This window comes from Prionailurus bengalensis, chromosome B3, assembly GCF_016509475.1.
Source record: "Prionailurus bengalensis isolate Pbe53 chromosome B3, Fcat_Pben_1.1_paternal_pri, whole genome shotgun sequence".
NCBI lineage: Eukaryota > Metazoa > Chordata > Mammalia > Carnivora > Felidae > Prionailurus > Prionailurus bengalensis.
Genome location: NC_057355.1, coordinates 63,137,459 through 63,157,090, shown reverse-complemented (window position 1 = coordinate 63,157,090; position 19,632 = coordinate 63,137,459). Strand labels below are relative to the sequence as shown.

The following is a 19,632-nucleotide window of genomic DNA, read 5'->3' as shown; positions in this document are numbered from 1 at the left end:
TGATGAAAACCTCTCTTGGACTTTTAAGATAATTCTTTCTGTGGGTACTTAGCACATGTTTTAAAACAAGTTTCTTTCCAGGGAGACTTCACTTGCAGAAAACATTTGGCCAGAGCAACCTCATTCTAAAGGTGAGTTGTATTTGATAATCTCATGAAAAACTTGGTGATAACAAACACATTATGTAATATGTAGTATATATTTTTCTTAATTATGGTAAAGGGAATTGTAAGAAAACAGAGGGAACCATGGAATTCAGTTATAAGCATATGATTTAGGATAGGATAGACATTTAAGAGAGTGTTTTTTGTTTTTGTAAGATTCCTCAATGCTTTGAAATGTTTAAATGTAAATTTAAATTTATATTAACTACCAAATAATCTTCCACCTTAGCTAGTGTATACTGAGCTATCAGTAGGATCCAGCAGCCAAGAAAGTAGTTTTTTGGAAGAAAGGAAAAAAAAGTTTACAACTAAAGCTATTTTATATTCACATTTGTTCTCTTTTCACTTAAAAATACTTTAAAAGTTGTGAAAGGTAAATATCCACCTATAAGTAGTTAAAAAAAAAAAAGAATCAGATTGAACCCCTAATTTTAACCACCAGTTTGTAGGAAATACAAAACCTGGAGGAACATGTTAAACAACTTAAGGGGATGTAATTGACGAAATATCCAGCATTATAGAGCAAACATTGTAGTTGAACAAAAATTACTAAAACAACCAACAAACCCTATAGAATCAAAGTGTTTTAAGAGGCATTTAAGGGGTGCCTGGGTGGCTCGGTTCCTTGAGCATCCAACTCGATTTCAGCTCAGGTCATGATCTCAAAGTTGATGAGTTCGAGCCCCGCCTTGGGTTCCACACTGACAGTGCAGAGCCTGCTTGCTTGGGATTCTCTCTCTCCCCCTTTGCCCCTCTCCCCACTCATGAGTACTCTCCCTCTCTCTCTAAAATAAAATAAAAAATTTTAAAACAGGCATTTCAACCATAGTATATAAATCTCACTTTGCATTCCCAGTCCCAACTTTCTAAACAATTTTGGTAAAATGTGAATCTTCTGACTGGATATATGACACTCAGAAATATTTAATCCTATAGGTATATTTTGAGATTATTCCCTTTTGAAAGATCCTCTCTCTTTTAGAAATATATATTGAAATATTTACAGATGAAATGATGTGATATCTTGGATTTGCTTTAAAATAATACAGAGCAGGGGCACCTTGGTGGCTCAGTCGGTTAAGTGTCCGACTTCAGCTCAGGTCATGATCTCAGTTCGTGGGTTCAAGCCCCACATCGGGCTTTCTGCTGTCAGCGCAAATCCCACTTCAGATCCTCTGTCTCCCTTGCTCTCTGCCCCCCCACCCTGACACTCATACTCTCTCAAAAATAAACATTAAGAAAATTTTAAAAAATAAATAAATTAGCCCTAGTGTTTAAAAAAATAATAATAATAAATAAAATAAAATAATCCAGAGCAGGGGCACCTGGGTGACTCAGTCGGTTGAGCGGCCAGCTTCAACTCAGGTCATGATCTCACGGTCCATGGGTTCAAGCTCCACGTTGGGCTCTGTGCTGACATCTTGGAGCCTGGAGCTGCTTCAGATTCTCTTTGTCTCCCTCTCTCTCTCTGCCCCTCCCCTGCTTATGCTTGTTCTCTCTCTCTCTCTCTCTCTCTCTCTCTCTCTCTCAAAAATGAACAAAAATTAAAAATTTTTTTTTTAATAAAATAAAATAATCCAGAGTGAGGTTGGGTTTAGGAGGTAGTGGTAGTGAATAAAGTTGAAACACAATCAGCCATGTTTAGATAATTGTTTTTAAATGATCTCAACTTTTATATGTTTGAAATTGTTCATTATAAAAGATTACCTGGGGGGGCGCCTGGGTGGCGCAGTCGGTTAGGCGTCCGACTTCAGCCAGGTCACGATCTCGCGGTCCGTGAGTTCGAGCCCCGCATCGGGCTCTGGGCTGATGGCTCAGAGCCTGGAGCCTGTTTCCGATTCTGTGTCTCCCTCTCTCTCTGCCCCTCCCCTGTTCATGCTCTGTCTCTCTCTGTCCCAAAAATAAATAAAAAACATTGAAAAAAAAATTTAAAAAAAAAAAAAAAAAGATTACCTGGGGCGCCTGGGTGGCGCAGTCGGTTAAGCGTCCGACTTCAGCCAGGTCACGATCTCGCGGTCCGTGAGTTCGAGCCCCGCGTCAGGCTCTGGGCAGATGGCTCGGAGCCTGGAGCCTGTTTCCGATTCTGTGTCTCCCTCTCTCTCTGCCCCTCCCCCGTTCATGCTCTGTCTCTCCCTGTCCCAAAAATAAATTAAAAAAACGTTGAAAAAAAAATTAAAAAAAAAAAAAGATTACCTTTCTGCTTCCAAATAGCACGAAATATTAATTGACCTAGTTGTCTTAAACAATAGGTGTTTACTCTTAAGAGTATAAATCTATTCTCTTTCTCTTTAGGTCCCAGTCTACCTTTCTCCATTTTTGATGAGTTTCTTCTTTCAGAAAAAAAAAATAACAGGTTTGAAGCTTTTTGTTTGACACTTAAAAGTCTTCTGTTATTATAAATGAGAATGAATTAGGGGGTTATTCTTACCTATTTTAACAGAAAAATTAATTGTTAAATGGGGTAAATTAAATTGTTAAATGTCTTTTTCTAGTCCTCCTGCAGATCCCCCACGGGTTTTAGCCCAGCGAAGACCCCTTGCAATTCTCAAAACTTCAGAAAGCATCAACTCGAACGAAGATGTGCCTCCAGATGTTTGTGTAAGGAACAATATTCCTAAGTTAATATAAACAGACTAGTGAATTGTTTCATTCAATTCTCACAAAGTTAGGGTTAAAATTAAAATCACTGGCTTAAAATTTAAGCATATGAACAGACACTTAACATCATTAGTCATTGGAGAATGCAAATCAAAACCACAGTGAGATACTATATCACATGCTGTGATCTATAGCAATGAAGGCTCTAATCAAAGACAGAAAATAATAAGTGTTGGTGAGGATGTGGAGGAATGAGAACCCTCATACAATGCTGGTAGGAATATAAAATGGTACACCCACTTTGGAAAACAGCTTGGCAGTTCCTTAAAATGTTAAACAGTTACCATATGTATGACCCAGCAATTCTCTCCTAGGTATATATCCAAGAGAATTAAAAACATATTTACATTAAAAAAACTTGTACATGAATGTTCATAGCAACATTATTTATAGTAGCCAAAAAGTACAAACAGTGCAGTGTCCATCAACTAATGCATAAGCAAAATGTACACCCATACAATGGAGTACTATTCAACCATAAAAAGAAATGCCATACGGATAAATCTTATGATACAGATGAACCTTGAAAACACTTTGCTGGGTCACCTGGATGGCTCAGTTGGTTAAGTGTCTGACTCTTGACTTCATGGTTTGTGGGTCATGATCTCACAGTTCATAGGAATAAGCCCCAAGTTGGGCTGACAGTGTGCAATCTGCTTGGGATTCTCTGTCTCTCCTTCCCTCTCTGCCCCTTCCCTGCTCACATCTGTGCCTGCACACACACTCTCTCTCTCAAAATAAATAAACTTAAAAAAAAAAAAGGGAAGAAAGCACTTTGCTCAGTGAATGAAGTCAAACACAAAGACCACATATTGTATGATTCCATTTGTATGAAATGTCCAGAATGGGCAAATCCATAAAGACAGAAAATAGGTTAGGGATTTCCAGAGAGTTAGAAAGAGGGGGCTGGAGAGTGACTGCCAGTGGGTACGGGGCTTCTCTTTGGGGTGCTGAAAATGTTCTGGAGTTAGATAGTGGTGATGGTTGCACAACCTTGTGAACATATTAAATACCATGGAATACATACTTTAAAGGGTATGAATTTTTTGGTATGTAAATTATATCTCACTTTTTTCAAGTGGGGAGAAAAATCACTGTCTTTGAAAAGCCTTTAGCATTTTTTTAAACCAACATAGCAAAGGATCTTTGTTCTTTTTATATAAGATGCTTTTTGTGACATTTGAAGTTATGTGGACCATTTTTCTTTAGTAATGTTTTATTTTAAGTACTATGGACTAGTGACATGATAATCCTTAGGGTACAAAGACCCTGCTTAGAATTCAAGTCAAAGAACCTTTGTCATTGACATTTTCATTAAAGTTCTAGGGAAGCAAATCATCCCTCTCTTCAAATCAGCATCTGGAAACTTGTCTTGAGGTTGAAGAGAACTGATTGTTTTCTCTGAAGACTTTTAAGGGGAGATGTGATCAGTAGCTCTGATTTAAAGCAATTGTTCTCTATATCCTAAAGAATGAATCCCTCAGGGTAAACATGTTTTTCTTTTTTAAACATGTTTTTTCTTTTTATTTACTTACTTATTGAGGTATATTTTATATCCAATAAACTGCACAAATATCAATTATACAGCTAGATGAATTTTTACATGTGTGAATATCCATGCAGTCTCTACCCGGATTAAGATACAGAACATGTCCAGCAACCCAGAAAAGTCTAGGCAGTTGCTTATGGCTAAAGGTGGTGAGACCCCTTTCCATCTGTACTGAATTGGAGTTTCCGGGGATAAAGCCCAAGCAGGGATTTTTTTTTATTTTAAATACTTTCCCAAACAGTTCTGTTAGTCCGCTGACTGCAATGAAAAGAAAATGATGTAGGAGATCGATGCATCACGTACTGTGTCCTGGAAACACACCAGACAACACAGTGAATAGGTCGGCTGGATTTGGAGACCATGGTTCTAGGTTCAGGTGCTCAGGGATGGACTGAATTATTAAAGGAGTCAGTTTTAGTATTTTTTTGTCTTAAGCCTTTTCCTTGAATTTTGTTAATAGGTGCCTACCAACAGGAGGTGGGGGGGGGGATGGGCTAAAGGGGAGATGGGCATTAAGGAGGGCGCTTTTGGGGATGAGCACTGGGTGTCGTATATAAGAGATGAATCATTGGGTTCTGCTGAAAACAAGACTAGACTACACTGTATGTTCACTAACTTGAATTTAAATTAAAAAAAAAAACAAAAAAAAAGATGCCTACCAGAATTTCTCCCCTAAGAAAACACTTCTATTTAAAATGTCTAAACTAATAGGGCATATAAGTAGTATTTGCATAAAATATATTCCTAGACCATAGACCTCTATCTTGCTTTGATCTTAAAATATTTTAGCTGCATTTATTGTTTCGTCTAGATATACCTCTCACCTCTGTTACTAACATTGAGTCAGAAATTCAAAGTGTGCGGGGCGCCTGGGTGGTGCAGTCGGTTAAGCGTCCGACTTCAGCCAGGTCACGATCTCGCAGTCCGGGAGTTCGAGCCCCGCGTCGGGCTCTGGGCTGATGGCTCAGAGCCTGGAGCCTGTTTCCGATTCTGTGTCTCCCTCTCTCTCTGCCCCTCCCCCGTTCATGCTCTGTCTCTCTCTGTCCCAAAAATGAATAAACGTTGAAAAAAAAAAAAAAAAAGAAATTCAAAGTGTATGTCAAATTCATAACGATCTAGAAAATTAATATCTAGTATTCATAGTTAAATTAAATAGGCACTCTTATATACTGCAGGTAAATGTTATATAAAGTGATACAGTGTCCCTGAAGGCAGCTTGGCAATATGTGTAAAGAATCTTACTACTTACAGCCTTTTTGACCTGATAATTCTACTTTTAGGAATTATTCCCCAGAAAACTAAGATGTTCCTAAAGGTTTAAATGTACAGGGATATTTAAAGTAGTTTTTTTTATAATAGTAAAAAATGGGAATAACCTAAAAAAGTTAGTTAACTTCTGATAGACCCACAGTGTGACTCTCATGTTTTTAAGGACTTTTTAATAGCACAGAAAATAGGCTAAAAGTATAATGAGAAAGAATAGTACATACTAGCATATATGCTATAATTTCACTTGCTATGGAACCCCTTTTTAATTTATTTAAGTAGGCTCCATGCCCAACGTGGGGTTCAAACTCATGACCCTGAGACCAGGAGTTTCATGCTCCATGAACTGAGCCAGCCAGGTGCCCCTAAAACCCCTTATTTATTTATTTATGTTTGTTTGTTTGTTTGTTTGTTTGTTTTATATAATTTATTGTCAAGTTAGCTAACATACAGTGTATACAGTGTGCTTTTGGCTTTGGGAATAGAGTCCCGTTAAACATCACTTACATACAACACCCGGTGCTCATCCCAACAAGTGCCCTCCTCGATCCCTGTCACCCATTTTCCCTGCCCCCCCACACCCCTGTCCCCATCAGCCCTCAGTTTGTTCTCTGTATTTGAGAATCTCTTATGTAAAACTCCTTTTTTAAATGTATAGAATATGCTTATGCACGTAACCTACCAGATGTATATGGTAACAACAGTTGCATCTGGGGAGTAGTAATTGGAGTGGAGGTGTGGGGGTCAAGTGAGGGAGGGTGACCTTTTCACTATATATCCTTTTAAACTAGTTGATTTTTTAAACCATATACATGTATTACTTTTATTCATAAAGTTTATTTATTTTGAGAGCGAGCAAGTGGGGGAGGGGCAGAGGGAGAGAGAGAGAGAATCCCAAGTAGGCTCTGCAGTGACAGCGCAAAGCCTGACTCAGGGCTTGACCTCACGAACTGTGAGATCATGACCTGAACCCAAACCAAGAGTCGGAGGCTTAACTGACTGAGTCATCCAGGTGCCACTACATGTATTACTTTTAAAGGCAAAGGAATATTTTAAATATTTTCATTTTTTATACTTTATGCTTTGTTTTCCATATTTTCTACTATGACCGTGAATTATCCTGAGGAAATAAATTAAAATTCAACATTTGGCATAGAAGACTTAAAAGGTAGGAGGATAGTGGATTATCAGAACATTTTCTAAGCCAAAGTCAGGAGAAAAGTATTATTCCTCTAGTTCTTAGGTGAAATCGGTTGGGGAAAAAACATTGTCCAATATTTTTGTTTTGTGTGGAGAATCTTCAGTGTATTTTTTTGGTAATGTGTAGTTTGCTGTTTTCATGATACAAAACCTTTTTCCTCAGATGTTATGATGTGGTTTTTAAAATCGTCTTTCCTAGAGATTGTGATATGCTACTTCTGTACCCTATGTTGAAAATCACTTATCTAATGTGTGTCTCGCTAAGTAAAAACAATGATTGCTCCATATGCTGATTGAAATATTTCAGCTAAACTTTATGTGGTTTTTAATTCAGGATGAATTTACAGGAATTGAGCCCTTGAGTGAGGATGCTATTATCACGGGTTTCAGGAATGTAACTATATGCCCTAACCCAGAAGACACTTGCGACTTTGCCAGAGCAGCTCGATTTGTGTCTACTCCTTTTCATGAGATAATGTCCTTGAAAGATCTCCCTTCTGATCCTGAGAGACTGCTGCAGGAGGAGGATCTAGATGTGAAGATCTCTGAGGACCAGCAGACCGCTTGTGGCATCATCTATAATCCAAGTCTCAGCATCAAGAAGCTCAGGTGATAGTAGGTTGCACAAACCAGATTGTTTGAGTGATCTTTTATTCTGTGTGTGTTTGTCAGTGATAGTGATCATTTATCAAACTCTTACTACCTGCCAGGTACTGTGCTGAGTGCTTGCTTTACACAACAGTAGGACTCCCCATGAGAAAGTGTCCATGGGATTTAATAACTGATTTGAATATGAGGGTCAGAAGAAGTAAATTGTGATGGTTATGAGACTGAGAGGCCCGGGAGGATTATGGTGTCTTTGAGGGAACTTGGCAAAGTGTACCTGTTGGGGAGAGATTTTGTTTTGCCTTTAAAATCAAGTTTTAAATAATGGTAGAATATGGTACACCTGGGTGGCTCAGTCGGTTAAGCAGCCGTCTTTGGCTCAGGTCATGATCTCTCCTGTTTCACGAGTTCAAGCCCCATGCCAGGCTCTGTGCTGACAGCTCAGAGCCTGGAGCCTGCTTCAGATTGTGTGTCTCCCTCTCTCTCTGCCCCTCCCCCACTCATGCTCTGTCTCTCAAAAAAATTAATAAACATTTAAAAATTTAAAAAAATAGTAGTGGAATAGCTGGATACACTGATTTCAGATAAGCAAGTAGAAATGTACTTTTTTAAAGTATCTTTTAATGGAGAGGTGGCAGTGAATAAAGAATGGTATTGAGGGAATGGCATAAAGAGCCGTGGGCTGACTATATTTAAAACTTGGCAAATGTAAACAAATTTTAGTTTTAGGAATATTCTTTAATTTGCCAATTTATGCTTTTAAAACTGCATTTTCAGATTTTTTTTCCTAACAAACTTTTTATCACATTTGCTAGCATTATCATGGGTGATTTGTGTTTCACTTTCTCTTTCTTGACCTTTTCTTATTGAAGAGTAAAAAGTCCACAGACAGGATAACCAAGAAGAAAGTTGGTATCTTAGTCAATGTTTCCCAGTAGTTTAGAATAGATGTAGAGTAGGCATTTAGTATGGATTAGGTGAATAAAGCATAAATTTAGAAAATCTAATGCTGAGTGTTGCTTGTCAGCCAAGGTAGATAAAGTCACCTAGATTCTGATTATGAATCTATATCTGTTTCAGGAAAATAATGGACTTTGAAAATTACATTGATTTAAAATGAATATTAAATAAAATAACAAAGATGAGTTAATATATATTATCCCTGTGAGGACTGACTCATTTGTGGTTCTTTCAGCCCAATTATCGAAGACAGCCGAGAAGCAACACACTCCTCTGGGTACTCTGGGTCTTCTGCCTCAGTTACAAGTTCCTCCTCCATCAAATGTCTTCAAATTCCTGAGAAACTGGAGCTTACTAATGAGACTGCAGGTAGCTTCATATGTACCACTAGTAAACAAACATACATCTGCATTCATGTCTAGTGAATACTTATTTATCTCAGCAAACTGATCTTTATGTTTTGTTCTCTAGAAAAGTTACCATAGATTATGAAACTTCTAGAATGAATCAGTACCACCTGAACAGCATAAAGACCTGATATGAGTGCTGTTAGGTTAGCAGTGTTGACTGTGCAATCTTGGTTTTGGGTCCTCCCCCCCCCCCACCCCGCCTCTGTTTATAATACACATTGAGGTTTTGGGGTGATCCCTTTGTCAACTTTTTTTTCTCCCAGACAACCCTACTCAGTCACCCTGGTGTCCACGGTATCGCAGACAACTACTAAAGTCTCTATCAGAGCTGAGGACCTCAGCAGAATTTTTTGTAGAAGATAGACCAATGCCCAGGTTGGAAATAGGAAAGGAAATTGAATTAGGTAAGTATCATTGGTAAGTGGGTTTTTTTGTATGACAGTATACAAGTAAGTGATTATTTGTACTTGAGCTTGATGTTTGAGCACAATAAATATTTTTGGATTATAAGAAACAGCATTATAGGGGCTCCTGGCCTGCTCAGTCAGTAGAGCGTGTGACTCTTGATCTCAGGTAATGAGTTCAAGCCCCACATTGGGGGTAGAGTTTACTTAATTAAAAAAAATTACTCCTCCTTTAAAAAAACAAACAGCATTGTAGCAAAATGAAACAGCATTATAGAGTTGACACACTGATAAGTTCATGTCCCAGTAACAATAGAGATTCTGTCTTCCCCTCTTTCAACTTTTAACAAATGATTTTGAAAAGTATTCTCGATGCTGCTAACTGGCAAATACAAAGTGCCTTTAGCCCTTAAACCAGGAAGTAAAAGTTAAGGAGCTATATACATTCACGATTTTTAAATGGAATCATACCTTCTCAACAGGTCATGAGGATTATTGCATTAAACAAGAATACCTAATATGTGAAGATTATAAATTATTCTGGGTGACACCAAGAAACTCTGCAGAGTTAACCATAATAAAGGTGGGACTGGTTCTTTGTCATTTCAATTATCTTGTAAAAAAAAAAAACAAAACAATGTGGGTTGAGGCAGTGATTGTGGCCCCATGGTACCATCAAATCCTTTGAATAGTCTATCAGCTTCCTGATAGAAAAGTCAGTGAGACACCAAGAAATCACTCACCATTATATGTCAGGATGAGATATCAAAAATGAGAGGCTATTGTGTAAATCTCTTAATATGTCTAAACATACTAAGTATTCTATCAATGTTATCTTTTTTAGGAAATATCCCGAAATTTTCTGGCCTGCTCCAATCTGGATAAGTTACATTCTGTGCTTGACACACACACACACACACACACACACACACACACACTCACTCACTCACTCACACTCACACAGTATTACCTTGACATTTCCATTCACCATTATCCTAGGGATTCATGTTACCTCTTTCTTACATTGGATGCCCAGTAATACTGGCTCCCATTTTTCTTTCTTTCTTGGTTTAAGGCCTCATATTTTAGTAGCTTCCTGAGAAAGGATGCATATGCTATACATTTTTTTGAAATCTTTCATGTCAGAAAATTCTTTACTCCACATCTTTACTTGATTGGTAGTTTGACTGGATATTACAATTCTAGGTTCAAAACTTTTTTTCCTTAGAATTTTGAAGATAGGCTTTATTATCTTTTGGCTTGGGGCCTTGCTTTCTAAAGTCTTTTGCCATTCTTTGTGTGAGACTGTTTTTCCCTCTCTGGGAATCCTTGTAGGATCTTATGTTTGTCCCCAGTGTCCTGAAATTCCACAAGTATATTATGTTTTGTTAAAAACCTATTATCTCCCGTACACTAGACACTGGATGGCCATTTTATTTTTTATTATTATTTATTTATTTATTTATTTATTTAAAAAAAATTTTTTTTCAACGTTTATTTTATTTATTTTTGGGACAGAGAGAGAGACACAGCATGAACGGGGGAGGGGCAGAGAGAGAGGAAGACACAGAATCAGAAACAGGCTCCAGGCTCTGAGCCATCAGCCCAGAGCCTGACGCGGGGCTCGAACCCACGGACCGCGAGATCGTGACCTGGCTGAAGTCGGACGCTTAACCGACTGCGCCACCCAGGCGCCCCTGGATGGCCATTTTAATCCCGAAACTCCTTCAGTTTTGATAAATTTTTCTTCAAAGAATAAATTATTTCTTCTTTTAAGTCTTCTCTGTTCTCTCATTCTAGAATTCTTTTTATTAGGACATGGAGTCGCTTAGAGATCCTTTAAAAATCTTATCTTTTTTCTCTTTTTCTCTTTTTTTTTTTCTTTCTGGAATGTTTTGTCAACTTTATTTTCAGAACTTTTATTGGATTTTTCATTTCTTTTGTCATGCATTTGATTTGTAAGAGCTCTTTTTTATTCTCAAGTTTTTCTTCTTTGTAACATTCTTCATTTCAAAGGTGGAACATTCCTTTTCTCTCTGAGTATATTTATGATGCTTTAAATTTTTTTTCTCCCTGCATCATCTGTTTCCTTTTGTCTGTTTTGAATTCAGTCTTTCATATTAGAAGCTTTCTTCAAGACTTTGACTTTCTATTCATATATAAGCATGGGACTCTAAAAGCTAATTTAAAGCTCTTTGATATAGAACCTTGACACTGTTGGACCTCACTGTAAGAAGAGTTTCACATGGCCATTCAATAAATGCCTCAATCCTTGAGGTCTTTTCTTTTAAGCTGATCAGACCCTTCAGAGAAAACTTCTAATATCCTGCCTTGATCATATAATCCTGGCTGCTAGCTTCCTGAAAACGAAGTGGGAAAATTAGTCTGGAGAGTGGAGGGGTGGAAAGGTGCATCTTAACATTTGATATATAAACTTTTTCCTCTTCCCCCCAACTCTTAACAATGCCTGGTGTCCTCTAGTCCAGAGCCCTTCTGTTTTATACTCTTTAGGGGTTAACTTTTGGTCTTCTAGAATGGAGGAGAGTCTGGGCTACAGGAGTTACTCCTGTACTTCTAACTTCCACGTTAAGTTACTCCTAACTTCCACGTTAATGGAGTTCATCCACTCCTGTATTGGCTTCACCTCCACCCTTACTTCTGTAGGTAATTGGGTGCCATCAGTTTTATACTGTGGGGAGATGGTCTTGTAGCATAAATTTGGTTGCTCTCAGCTTTCTCCCCTGCTAGAATCAGCTTTCCTTGGGTCTGCTAAGTGGATTGCCTCATACTGTTCTCCTTCCAGCTTCCAGAATTTGTTGCTGCTGTGTTTTTTTATTATAGATTTATGACTTTTCAAACATTCTTTTATTGTTATTTCTGTTGTAGTATCATAAGGGCTGGAGGGAATGTTTTCAATCTGCCAACCATAACCATAGATTCTGATAGCTCTTATTTTTAAAATTTCTTACAGGTGTCCTCTCAACCTGTCCCATGGGACTTTTATATCAACCTCAAGTTAAAGGAACGTTTGAATGAGGAGTATGATCATTTGTGCAGCTGTTACCAATACCAAGATGGTTGTATTGTTTGGCACCAATATATAAACTGCTTTACTCTTCAGGTTTGAATAATATATAAGCATATTTGTGTTCCATTTAGCATATGAATTTAGTGCAAGATTCCTGTTAATCTTCTAGAAATAGATCAGTTAAATTATAAATTAAAGAGTGCCTGGGTGCCTCAGTTGGTTAAGCTTTGGACTCTTTAATTTCAGCTCGGGTCATGGGCCCACAGTCCTGAGATGGAGCCCTGTGTCAGGCTCATTCTGGCTGTGAAGCCTGCTTAGGATTCTCTCTGCCCCCCTCTCTCTCTGCCCCACCCCTGCTTGTGTCTGCTCTGTCTCTCTCTCAGAATAACAACAACAACAAAATTATAAATTAAAAGCATTGATCATTTTCCTTTCCCAAGTTCTCTTGACCAAGAACTTCTTTGGTATTTTTTTAACTTTTCATGATGTCAATTTTCAAACATAGACAAAAATAGCATTGTGCAACGACCTAGTCATCTAACTATGATCATCATCAGCTCGTGACCACTCTTATTTTAAATTCCTGGTGTGATAATTCCAATATTCTTTCCATGTCTGGTTTTGATACTTCCTTTGTCTCTTTAAATTGTGTTTTTTGCCTTTTAGTATGTCTTATAATTTTTCTTGATAGCCAGACATGATGTACTGGGTAAAAAGAACTGCTATAAATAGGCCTTTAATAATGTGGTGATAAGGTGTGAGGGGAAGGAAAGCATTGTATAGTTCTATGATTTATGTTCTTTTATAGTGAGCCTTTGCCTCTGGACTGTGTACTTCACAAGTGTTTCTCCTCCCTTAGGTGGGACAGGATGGCTAGAGTAGGCTGCAGTTGGGTATTTCCCTTCCACAGGTCAAGTAGGCTCTGAGAATACTCTAGCAGGTTAGGCTCTGGTCAACTAGTTTCTCCTGAGACAGAGCTTTTTAAGAACAGAGTGCTCTGGCCTGTTTCAAAATGGTTCCTTTTCCACTCCCCCTCTAGAAGCACAGAGAATTTTTCTCCAATGTTTAGTGTGAGAACCGGATCTAGTTCCTAGACATAAAATTCACAGAAGTGTGAGGGACCTTCCCCACCCCCTCCCATGCTTATAGATCCTAGAAGAGTTGGTTTTTCAGTCTGTTAAGCTTTTTACTTGTTAGGACAGAGTGGCAACTTCCAAACTCCTTACATAAGGAATGGTCTATTTTTGCTACTCTTGTTTTGTCTGTGCTATCCCCCACTAGATTATTTTTAGAACCCAAATACAATATATCATTCTATTCTTTGGGATGTTCTTAAGAAGGTTTTGTTGCATATTTTGATGGTAATATGAATTTTCTAAAATGGTTGGAATGAAACTACCATTTATAGAGCACCTATTATGGGCCTGGCTAATCCTTGATGTTCTTCGTCCATTATTCATCAAACCCTTACAACCTCACAGGAGAGCAATGTTGTTAACACTGGGACAAAGACCCAACTACAAAGGAGCCCAAATTCTAGTAGAGAACGACAAGGAAGAGTACAAAGCAGCAGGTAGCAAGGTATTAAGTTTAAGTACAATCATCCCAACTTAAGAAGTATGTGAATTTTCTGTCCTTTTGTTTCCAGGATCTTCTTCAACACAGTGAACTTATTACCCATGAAATAATAGTGTTGGTTATTTATAACCTTTTGACAATAGTGGAGAAACTACACAGAGCAGAAATAGTCCATGGTGACTTGAGTCCAAGGAGTCTGATTCTTAGAAACAGGTTGGTCCTTTTCATTCCCTTATAATTCTGTCAACTTTCTCTTAAATATGGATAGTTTCTGGGGCGCCTGGGTGGCTCAGTTGATTAAGCGGCCAACTTTGGCTAGAGTCATGATCTCATGATTTGTGAGTTCCAGCCCTGCATCAGGCTCTCTGCTGTCAGTGCAGAGCCCACTTCAAATCCTCCGTCCCCCCGTCTCTCTGCCCCTCCCTAGCCCCACCCCCACGTACATCCGCACATTTTCTCTGTCTCTCTCTCATAAATAAATGTTTAAAAAAAATATATGGCTAGTTTCCAATTCCTTTTGCCTTTTGGTAAATGCCATACGGAGGAACACAGTATGTTAAGAGAGTTATTTGCTATCTAAAAGTCAATAATCATTTGGAATACTTTAAAAGAATTCAAAGAAAAAAATACATTGAGGAAACATATTAATTCATAAAAAAGAATTAACCTCTCAGTATTGTGATGATTACTGTCTAGAAGAGATATAAAATATGAATACTTGGAGGAACGTGAAGTAGATTGTATAGTCTTTATTTGAGTGGGGCCAGTGCAGATCTAGTGAAGATTTTAGCAAAACTGAGGCACTTCTTGGTTTCAAAACCAAAGCTTAATTAAGTCAAGCCAGACTGAGGTAATTGTCAAGAGAAGTGGGTAAAACCAGAGTGCAAATGCAAACTATGCCAAGGAAAAGGGCTTGGTGTTCAAATTAAAACCAAGTTTAGACATCACGTTCAAGGGGTGAGCACAGAGCAAGAAATATATAGTTTTATGATGGCCAAAAAATGTTGTATCTTGAACCAAGGAAAATTGGGAGCGAATGTAAATTTTAAAGTAAAATCTATCATTCTGTGATGGGATTAGTCAAAGCCTATATTTAAGAATATAGCACCTATCACTGATAGTAATCAGGGATTTGAAGGAACTGAGAAAAGCAGAGACAAAAGGAACACATGAAAATAATTCATTCTTCTCTGTCACATGTATAGTTCTTCTGTTTATTCGGAGAGTAGCTTTATTGCTTGGAATAGCTAACAAGGAAAACATAATTAGTAGTGAACTTAGTGTTTAAAATTGTCTTTTTTTATTTCTTTTTTGTTTTTTTTTTTAAAGTAAATAACAGTTGGAATTACAGATAAGAGTAAGAGAGAATATGGTGTTCGTTTAATAAAAACAGGATAGTTTACAATAGAGGTGGCATTTTACAAAAAAAAACCTGCCTTATATTGTTGTTTCAGTTAAATTCTGAGAAGGAGGAATCTGAATAACACTTGGAAAACCTAATCTGTATAATGAACAAGGAGGCCTATGACATCTATAAAAGCTTATTTCTTCCATCATAATTCTCATCAGTGTGTAAAACATTGCTCTTGTATGTATTACTGTGTCTAGTAAGACAGAGGATTGCACTCTACTTTCAGTATTTATGTTATGTAATAAACATAGTATGATAAATGTTCTGTGGTGGGTATACATTATGGTTTAGATGTACTTTTGTCACTGGACTAATCTCAACATTCCTCACTTAAGGTGGACACATCGGCTGCTCTTACAGGTGCATTTTCATAGCTAACCACTGGAGGGAGCTGTTGGCATAGCTAAGAGTCACCTGCAGTACCTATTTTTTTTCTTTTCCTTTTTTTTTTTTTTTTTTTTTTTTTTTAAGACCGGCTCTGCAGCTTCTTTCATGGCCTATTTTTATTATCTCTTTCTCTTAAATCTGGGCTTAGAATCCACGATCCTTATGATTGTAATAAGAACAATCAAGCTTTGAAGATAGTGGACTTTTCCTACAGTGTCGACCTTAGGGCGCAGCTAGATGTTTTTGTCCTCAGCGGCTTTCGGACTGTACAAATCCTGGAAGGACAAAAGATCCTGGCTAACTGCTCTTCTCCCTACCAGGTAAGTGTAAAAGAATCCTGAGCAAATATGGAAAGGGTTTCTTAATCTCTTTCTTATCTACATAAGCCATGAAAGCTAGTGTTTACTGATATTGTCTCGCCTGGAATAGATGACCTAGTTTTCAGATAGCACCAAGTCAAGCAAAATGTACCATTTTTCTATCACAACATTGAAGACTGTACACATACACGTGCAGACACATGACTAACTCAGTAACCTAAATGGCAGGGCCATTTCTATAGCTTATCTGTTGTGTGGTCTTTTATTAGACATTTTCTGTAATCTTAGTGAAATAAGGAGAACAGTCTGCTCTGTGTATGTCAAAATTGTTGTGAGGATTAAATGGAATAGTGTGTATAAAAAGAGTATTATAAGTGTAAAGTGTTTTATATGCTAGCATTGTATACAAAAATTCCTCTGACTTGTCTCTGAACATTTGGCATTCGCTGATTGAATATGTAGCATGAACTTGAACTATCATGCGAACCACGTTTAGATCACAGCTAGAGGCCATGCAAATTCAGTAGGTCTACAAATTTGAATTGGACAGTCAGATATTTTTGTTCTTCAGGACAATTTTGTTCTCATCTTTTATTCTTAAGGCTAAATCCTAGAGTTAGCTCTGTTGATCACTTCTTTGGGGGAGCTTCTCCCTTTATGGTAAGGGTAGGGAACAGTCTACTAAAATGTATGTCATAAGATAAACATTATAATAACTTTCAACTTTCTACATAAATAAGTTGCCATGATCGTAGCAGAGAATTATTTTAGCTGATGGTGCTTTTTGTGATTTCAGGTAGATCTGTTTGGTATAGCAGATTTAGCACATTTACTATTGTTCAAGGAACACCTACAGGTCTTCTGGGATGGGTCCCTCTGGAAACTTAGCCAAAATATTTCTGAGTAAGTATTGGTGATTTCAGGGTCTTTGCCTGTCCACATAATTTTCTCTTGCTCTTGGATGCCCTCTGCTTGGGCAGCCTTAGTTTTCTTATTCCAAATGCCATAATTCCATTAATTTCAACCGGTTTCCATTAGAATATCAGTGGAGGATCTAGTGCAGGACAAAGGAATTGCTAATTAAAAATAAGAATCAAACTATTCAGACTTCAGGACATCATTCTGTACCTAGATGTATCATAGAGACTGTGACTATGATAAGGAAGCCTCTCAATCTAAAAGTGTTAATGGAAACATTTCATGAGAATAATTTTCTAACCAATTGATGTTAGTCTTATACTCCTTTTCAGTAGCTATTGTTATCAAAGTTAATAAGCATTTCTTGAAGAGAATTAAATTTCTAAATTATGTACTAATTTTAGGCTATTTATTTATTTAATGAATGGTCAGAACCAAAGCAGAGAACTGAATCTCCTTAAGAGAAGTAAATGCTCCCTTAATAAGAGCTGCTTGGTCTTAGAACCTTAGTATTCCCTTAAGCCTACTCATAAAACTTATTAAATATCCCATGTTCCACTTTAGCTTATCATAGCTAATAACTTCCCAGAATAAGCTTCCCAATCTATCACTTATTGGTATGTTCTTTGGCTTAAAAAAAAAAAAAAAAAAGACAATGTTGAGAATTTAACACGCCTTGTCCATTCTCCCTGCTCCCAACAAATTGAATTATGTATTTTTTTCTTATTTAATTCAGAATTTGGCCAGTCTTACTTGTCTCTTAAATGTGCTTTAAAAATTGGCTTTAAATATAATGTAAGACCTGTAGGATAAATTCAGGTATCTCTAGTTTGGTTATGGTCCTAGGTGGGTCTAATACAAACAGCATCAGCTGGGGTTTCCTAATAACCCTGCCTTACACAATAATAGAAGCTTCTCTGATTTAAAAAAGTTACAAACATCATAGACTTAAGCAGTAGTTACTTCAGTCAAGCTTAGTATTCTCAGAAGATTGTGAAGATAATAAAACACTGGGCTGGAGGAGAGGGAGAACTGCTGTCTCTGTAAGACCTACCTAGACTTTAGGAAAGTTAGAGAAGAGAAGCAAAATTCATATTTCTTCTATTGTAGAACAGTGCTGCATCTTAGTGCACAGAGGAAATTTATAGATTCAGATCAGAGACTTTCTCTTTACATGCATTGTATTATGGCTTTCTCCACCAGAGTAGTCTTTTTTTTTTTTTTTTTTTTTTTTTTTTTTAGTTCCACCTTGTGCTTTGACAGGACTACTTGAATGCACTCTAATCCTAGAGTTGTAGCTATTACCTTAAATTATTTAGTGCATAAATGTACCACTGATTTAAATCCAGAGTTCTTTTATGTGCCTAATCTTGATGGAAATGGTTTTATATATTTTTAGGCTAAAAGATGGTGAATTGTGGAATAAATTCTTTGTGCGGATTCTGAATGCCAGTGATGAGTCCACAGTGTCTGTTCTGAGGGAACTTGCAGCAGCAATGAATGGGGTGTTTGACACCGCATTCCAAAATCACCTGAACAAAGCTTTATGGAAGGTAGGGAAGTTAATCAGTCCTGGGGCTTTGCTCTTTCAGCAAGGTAGGCAGTCAAGTCTTTCACAGATTCCTGCCTAAAACCAATGGTTGTATTATGGAACACTGGGCCTGGGTATGCTATAATTTAATTTAGAACACATTTAGGTACACTACCAACACATTTCTACTTTTTAGTAGAGGTATATTTCTAGGTAACTCGCATTTTTTACAAGGCCACTATTCTTGGCCTTGTCTAACTAACAAAGAACTGTTTTATTCTTAATGGGCTCCATAGGAATGGGTACCTTATTGTCATTTAACACATCTGTCTACTTTTCGCTGTACATTTTTCTTGTGTAATTTGTGACATGTACCCTAATGGTCGCTATGTATTTTTAAGTAATAAAATAGTATTTGTTGAATTTGTGCTTCTAACATCTCATCTACTTTTTGCCAACTAAGATAATAAATGGCTTGATTTTGCAGACAGGAGCTGTTTTACCATGGAAATTTGTATATACCCTAGACATGGAACTGCTATGATAGAATCATAATAAAACAGAATAGCCAACCATTCCTTCGGGTGCTCCTCACCTTCCACTAAGTGGCCTAGGTTTAAAAGTAGATAAAATTATTTCTGTAAGGCCAAATTTCTTAAATTTCAAGTAGCAAAATTGTTCGTTTTGATTCTATTTTAATGTTTTCATTTTTTATCCACAAGACCCTTTTGTGTGTTTTATATAATCCAGTGGTGCTGCAGCTCTTGGGTCTCTTGATTAGGATTATGGCTGTTAGAAAGGAAGAGAGAAGGTTTTGAACGGGGTGTAGCAGCCTTTTAGAAATGGAATAATCATTCTGTGACATGCAGAATGACTTGGGGCTCAATGAAAGAATGGAAGCAAGTTTTGTTGTTTGGAAGATTTGAAGAGATAGAAGGGCAGAATGAAAAGATAACTTTGAAGCATGTACTAATTGGGGAGAGAGTAGCTCTAGATGAAGTATTGGACCCCCAAACAGAAGCACGAATTATACCTGGCCTTGGGCATAGGGAGGAAAATTGGAAGAATGGAGCAATGAAAATGATCTGCTTCATTTCTGAATATCAAAATTCTCAAATGTGCCTCCCTCCATGATGGTGCCTGATTATTTCTCTCTGTGTGTGTGTGTGTGTGTGTGTGTGTGTGTGTGTGTGTGTTTTGACTCTAGTTGTCACTGTTACTGCTCTAAGATTGCTGGAAAGC

At 37.4% G+C, this 19,632-nt stretch overlaps 1 protein-coding gene across 1 annotated transcript in view; it reads left to right on the top strand.

The window, feature by feature from the left end:
* Positions 1-18,813, top strand: part of BUB1B (BUB1 mitotic checkpoint serine/threonine kinase B) — a 50,692-nt gene extending 31,879 nt beyond the window's left edge. Inside the window, exons 12-23 of the mRNA XM_043555675.1 lie at positions 82-131; positions 2,457-2,517; positions 2,657-2,762; positions 7,172-7,446; positions 8,639-8,772; positions 9,077-9,217; positions 9,700-9,800; positions 12,189-12,338; positions 13,894-14,036; positions 15,770-15,941; positions 16,738-16,844; positions 18,259-18,813. Of these exons, the coding sequence (XP_043411610.1) occupies positions 82-131; positions 2,457-2,517; positions 2,657-2,762; positions 7,172-7,446; positions 8,639-8,772; positions 9,077-9,217; positions 9,700-9,800; positions 12,189-12,338; positions 13,894-14,036; positions 15,770-15,941; positions 16,738-16,844; positions 18,259-18,490 (1,672 nt within the window). The 3' untranslated portion in view covers positions 18,491-18,813. The remainder of the gene's footprint in view (positions 1-81; positions 132-2,456; positions 2,518-2,656; positions 2,763-7,171; positions 7,447-8,638; positions 8,773-9,076; positions 9,218-9,699; positions 9,801-12,188; positions 12,339-13,893; positions 14,037-15,769; positions 15,942-16,737; positions 16,845-18,258) is intronic.
* The last annotated feature ends 819 nt before the right edge of the window (positions 18,814-19,632 follow it).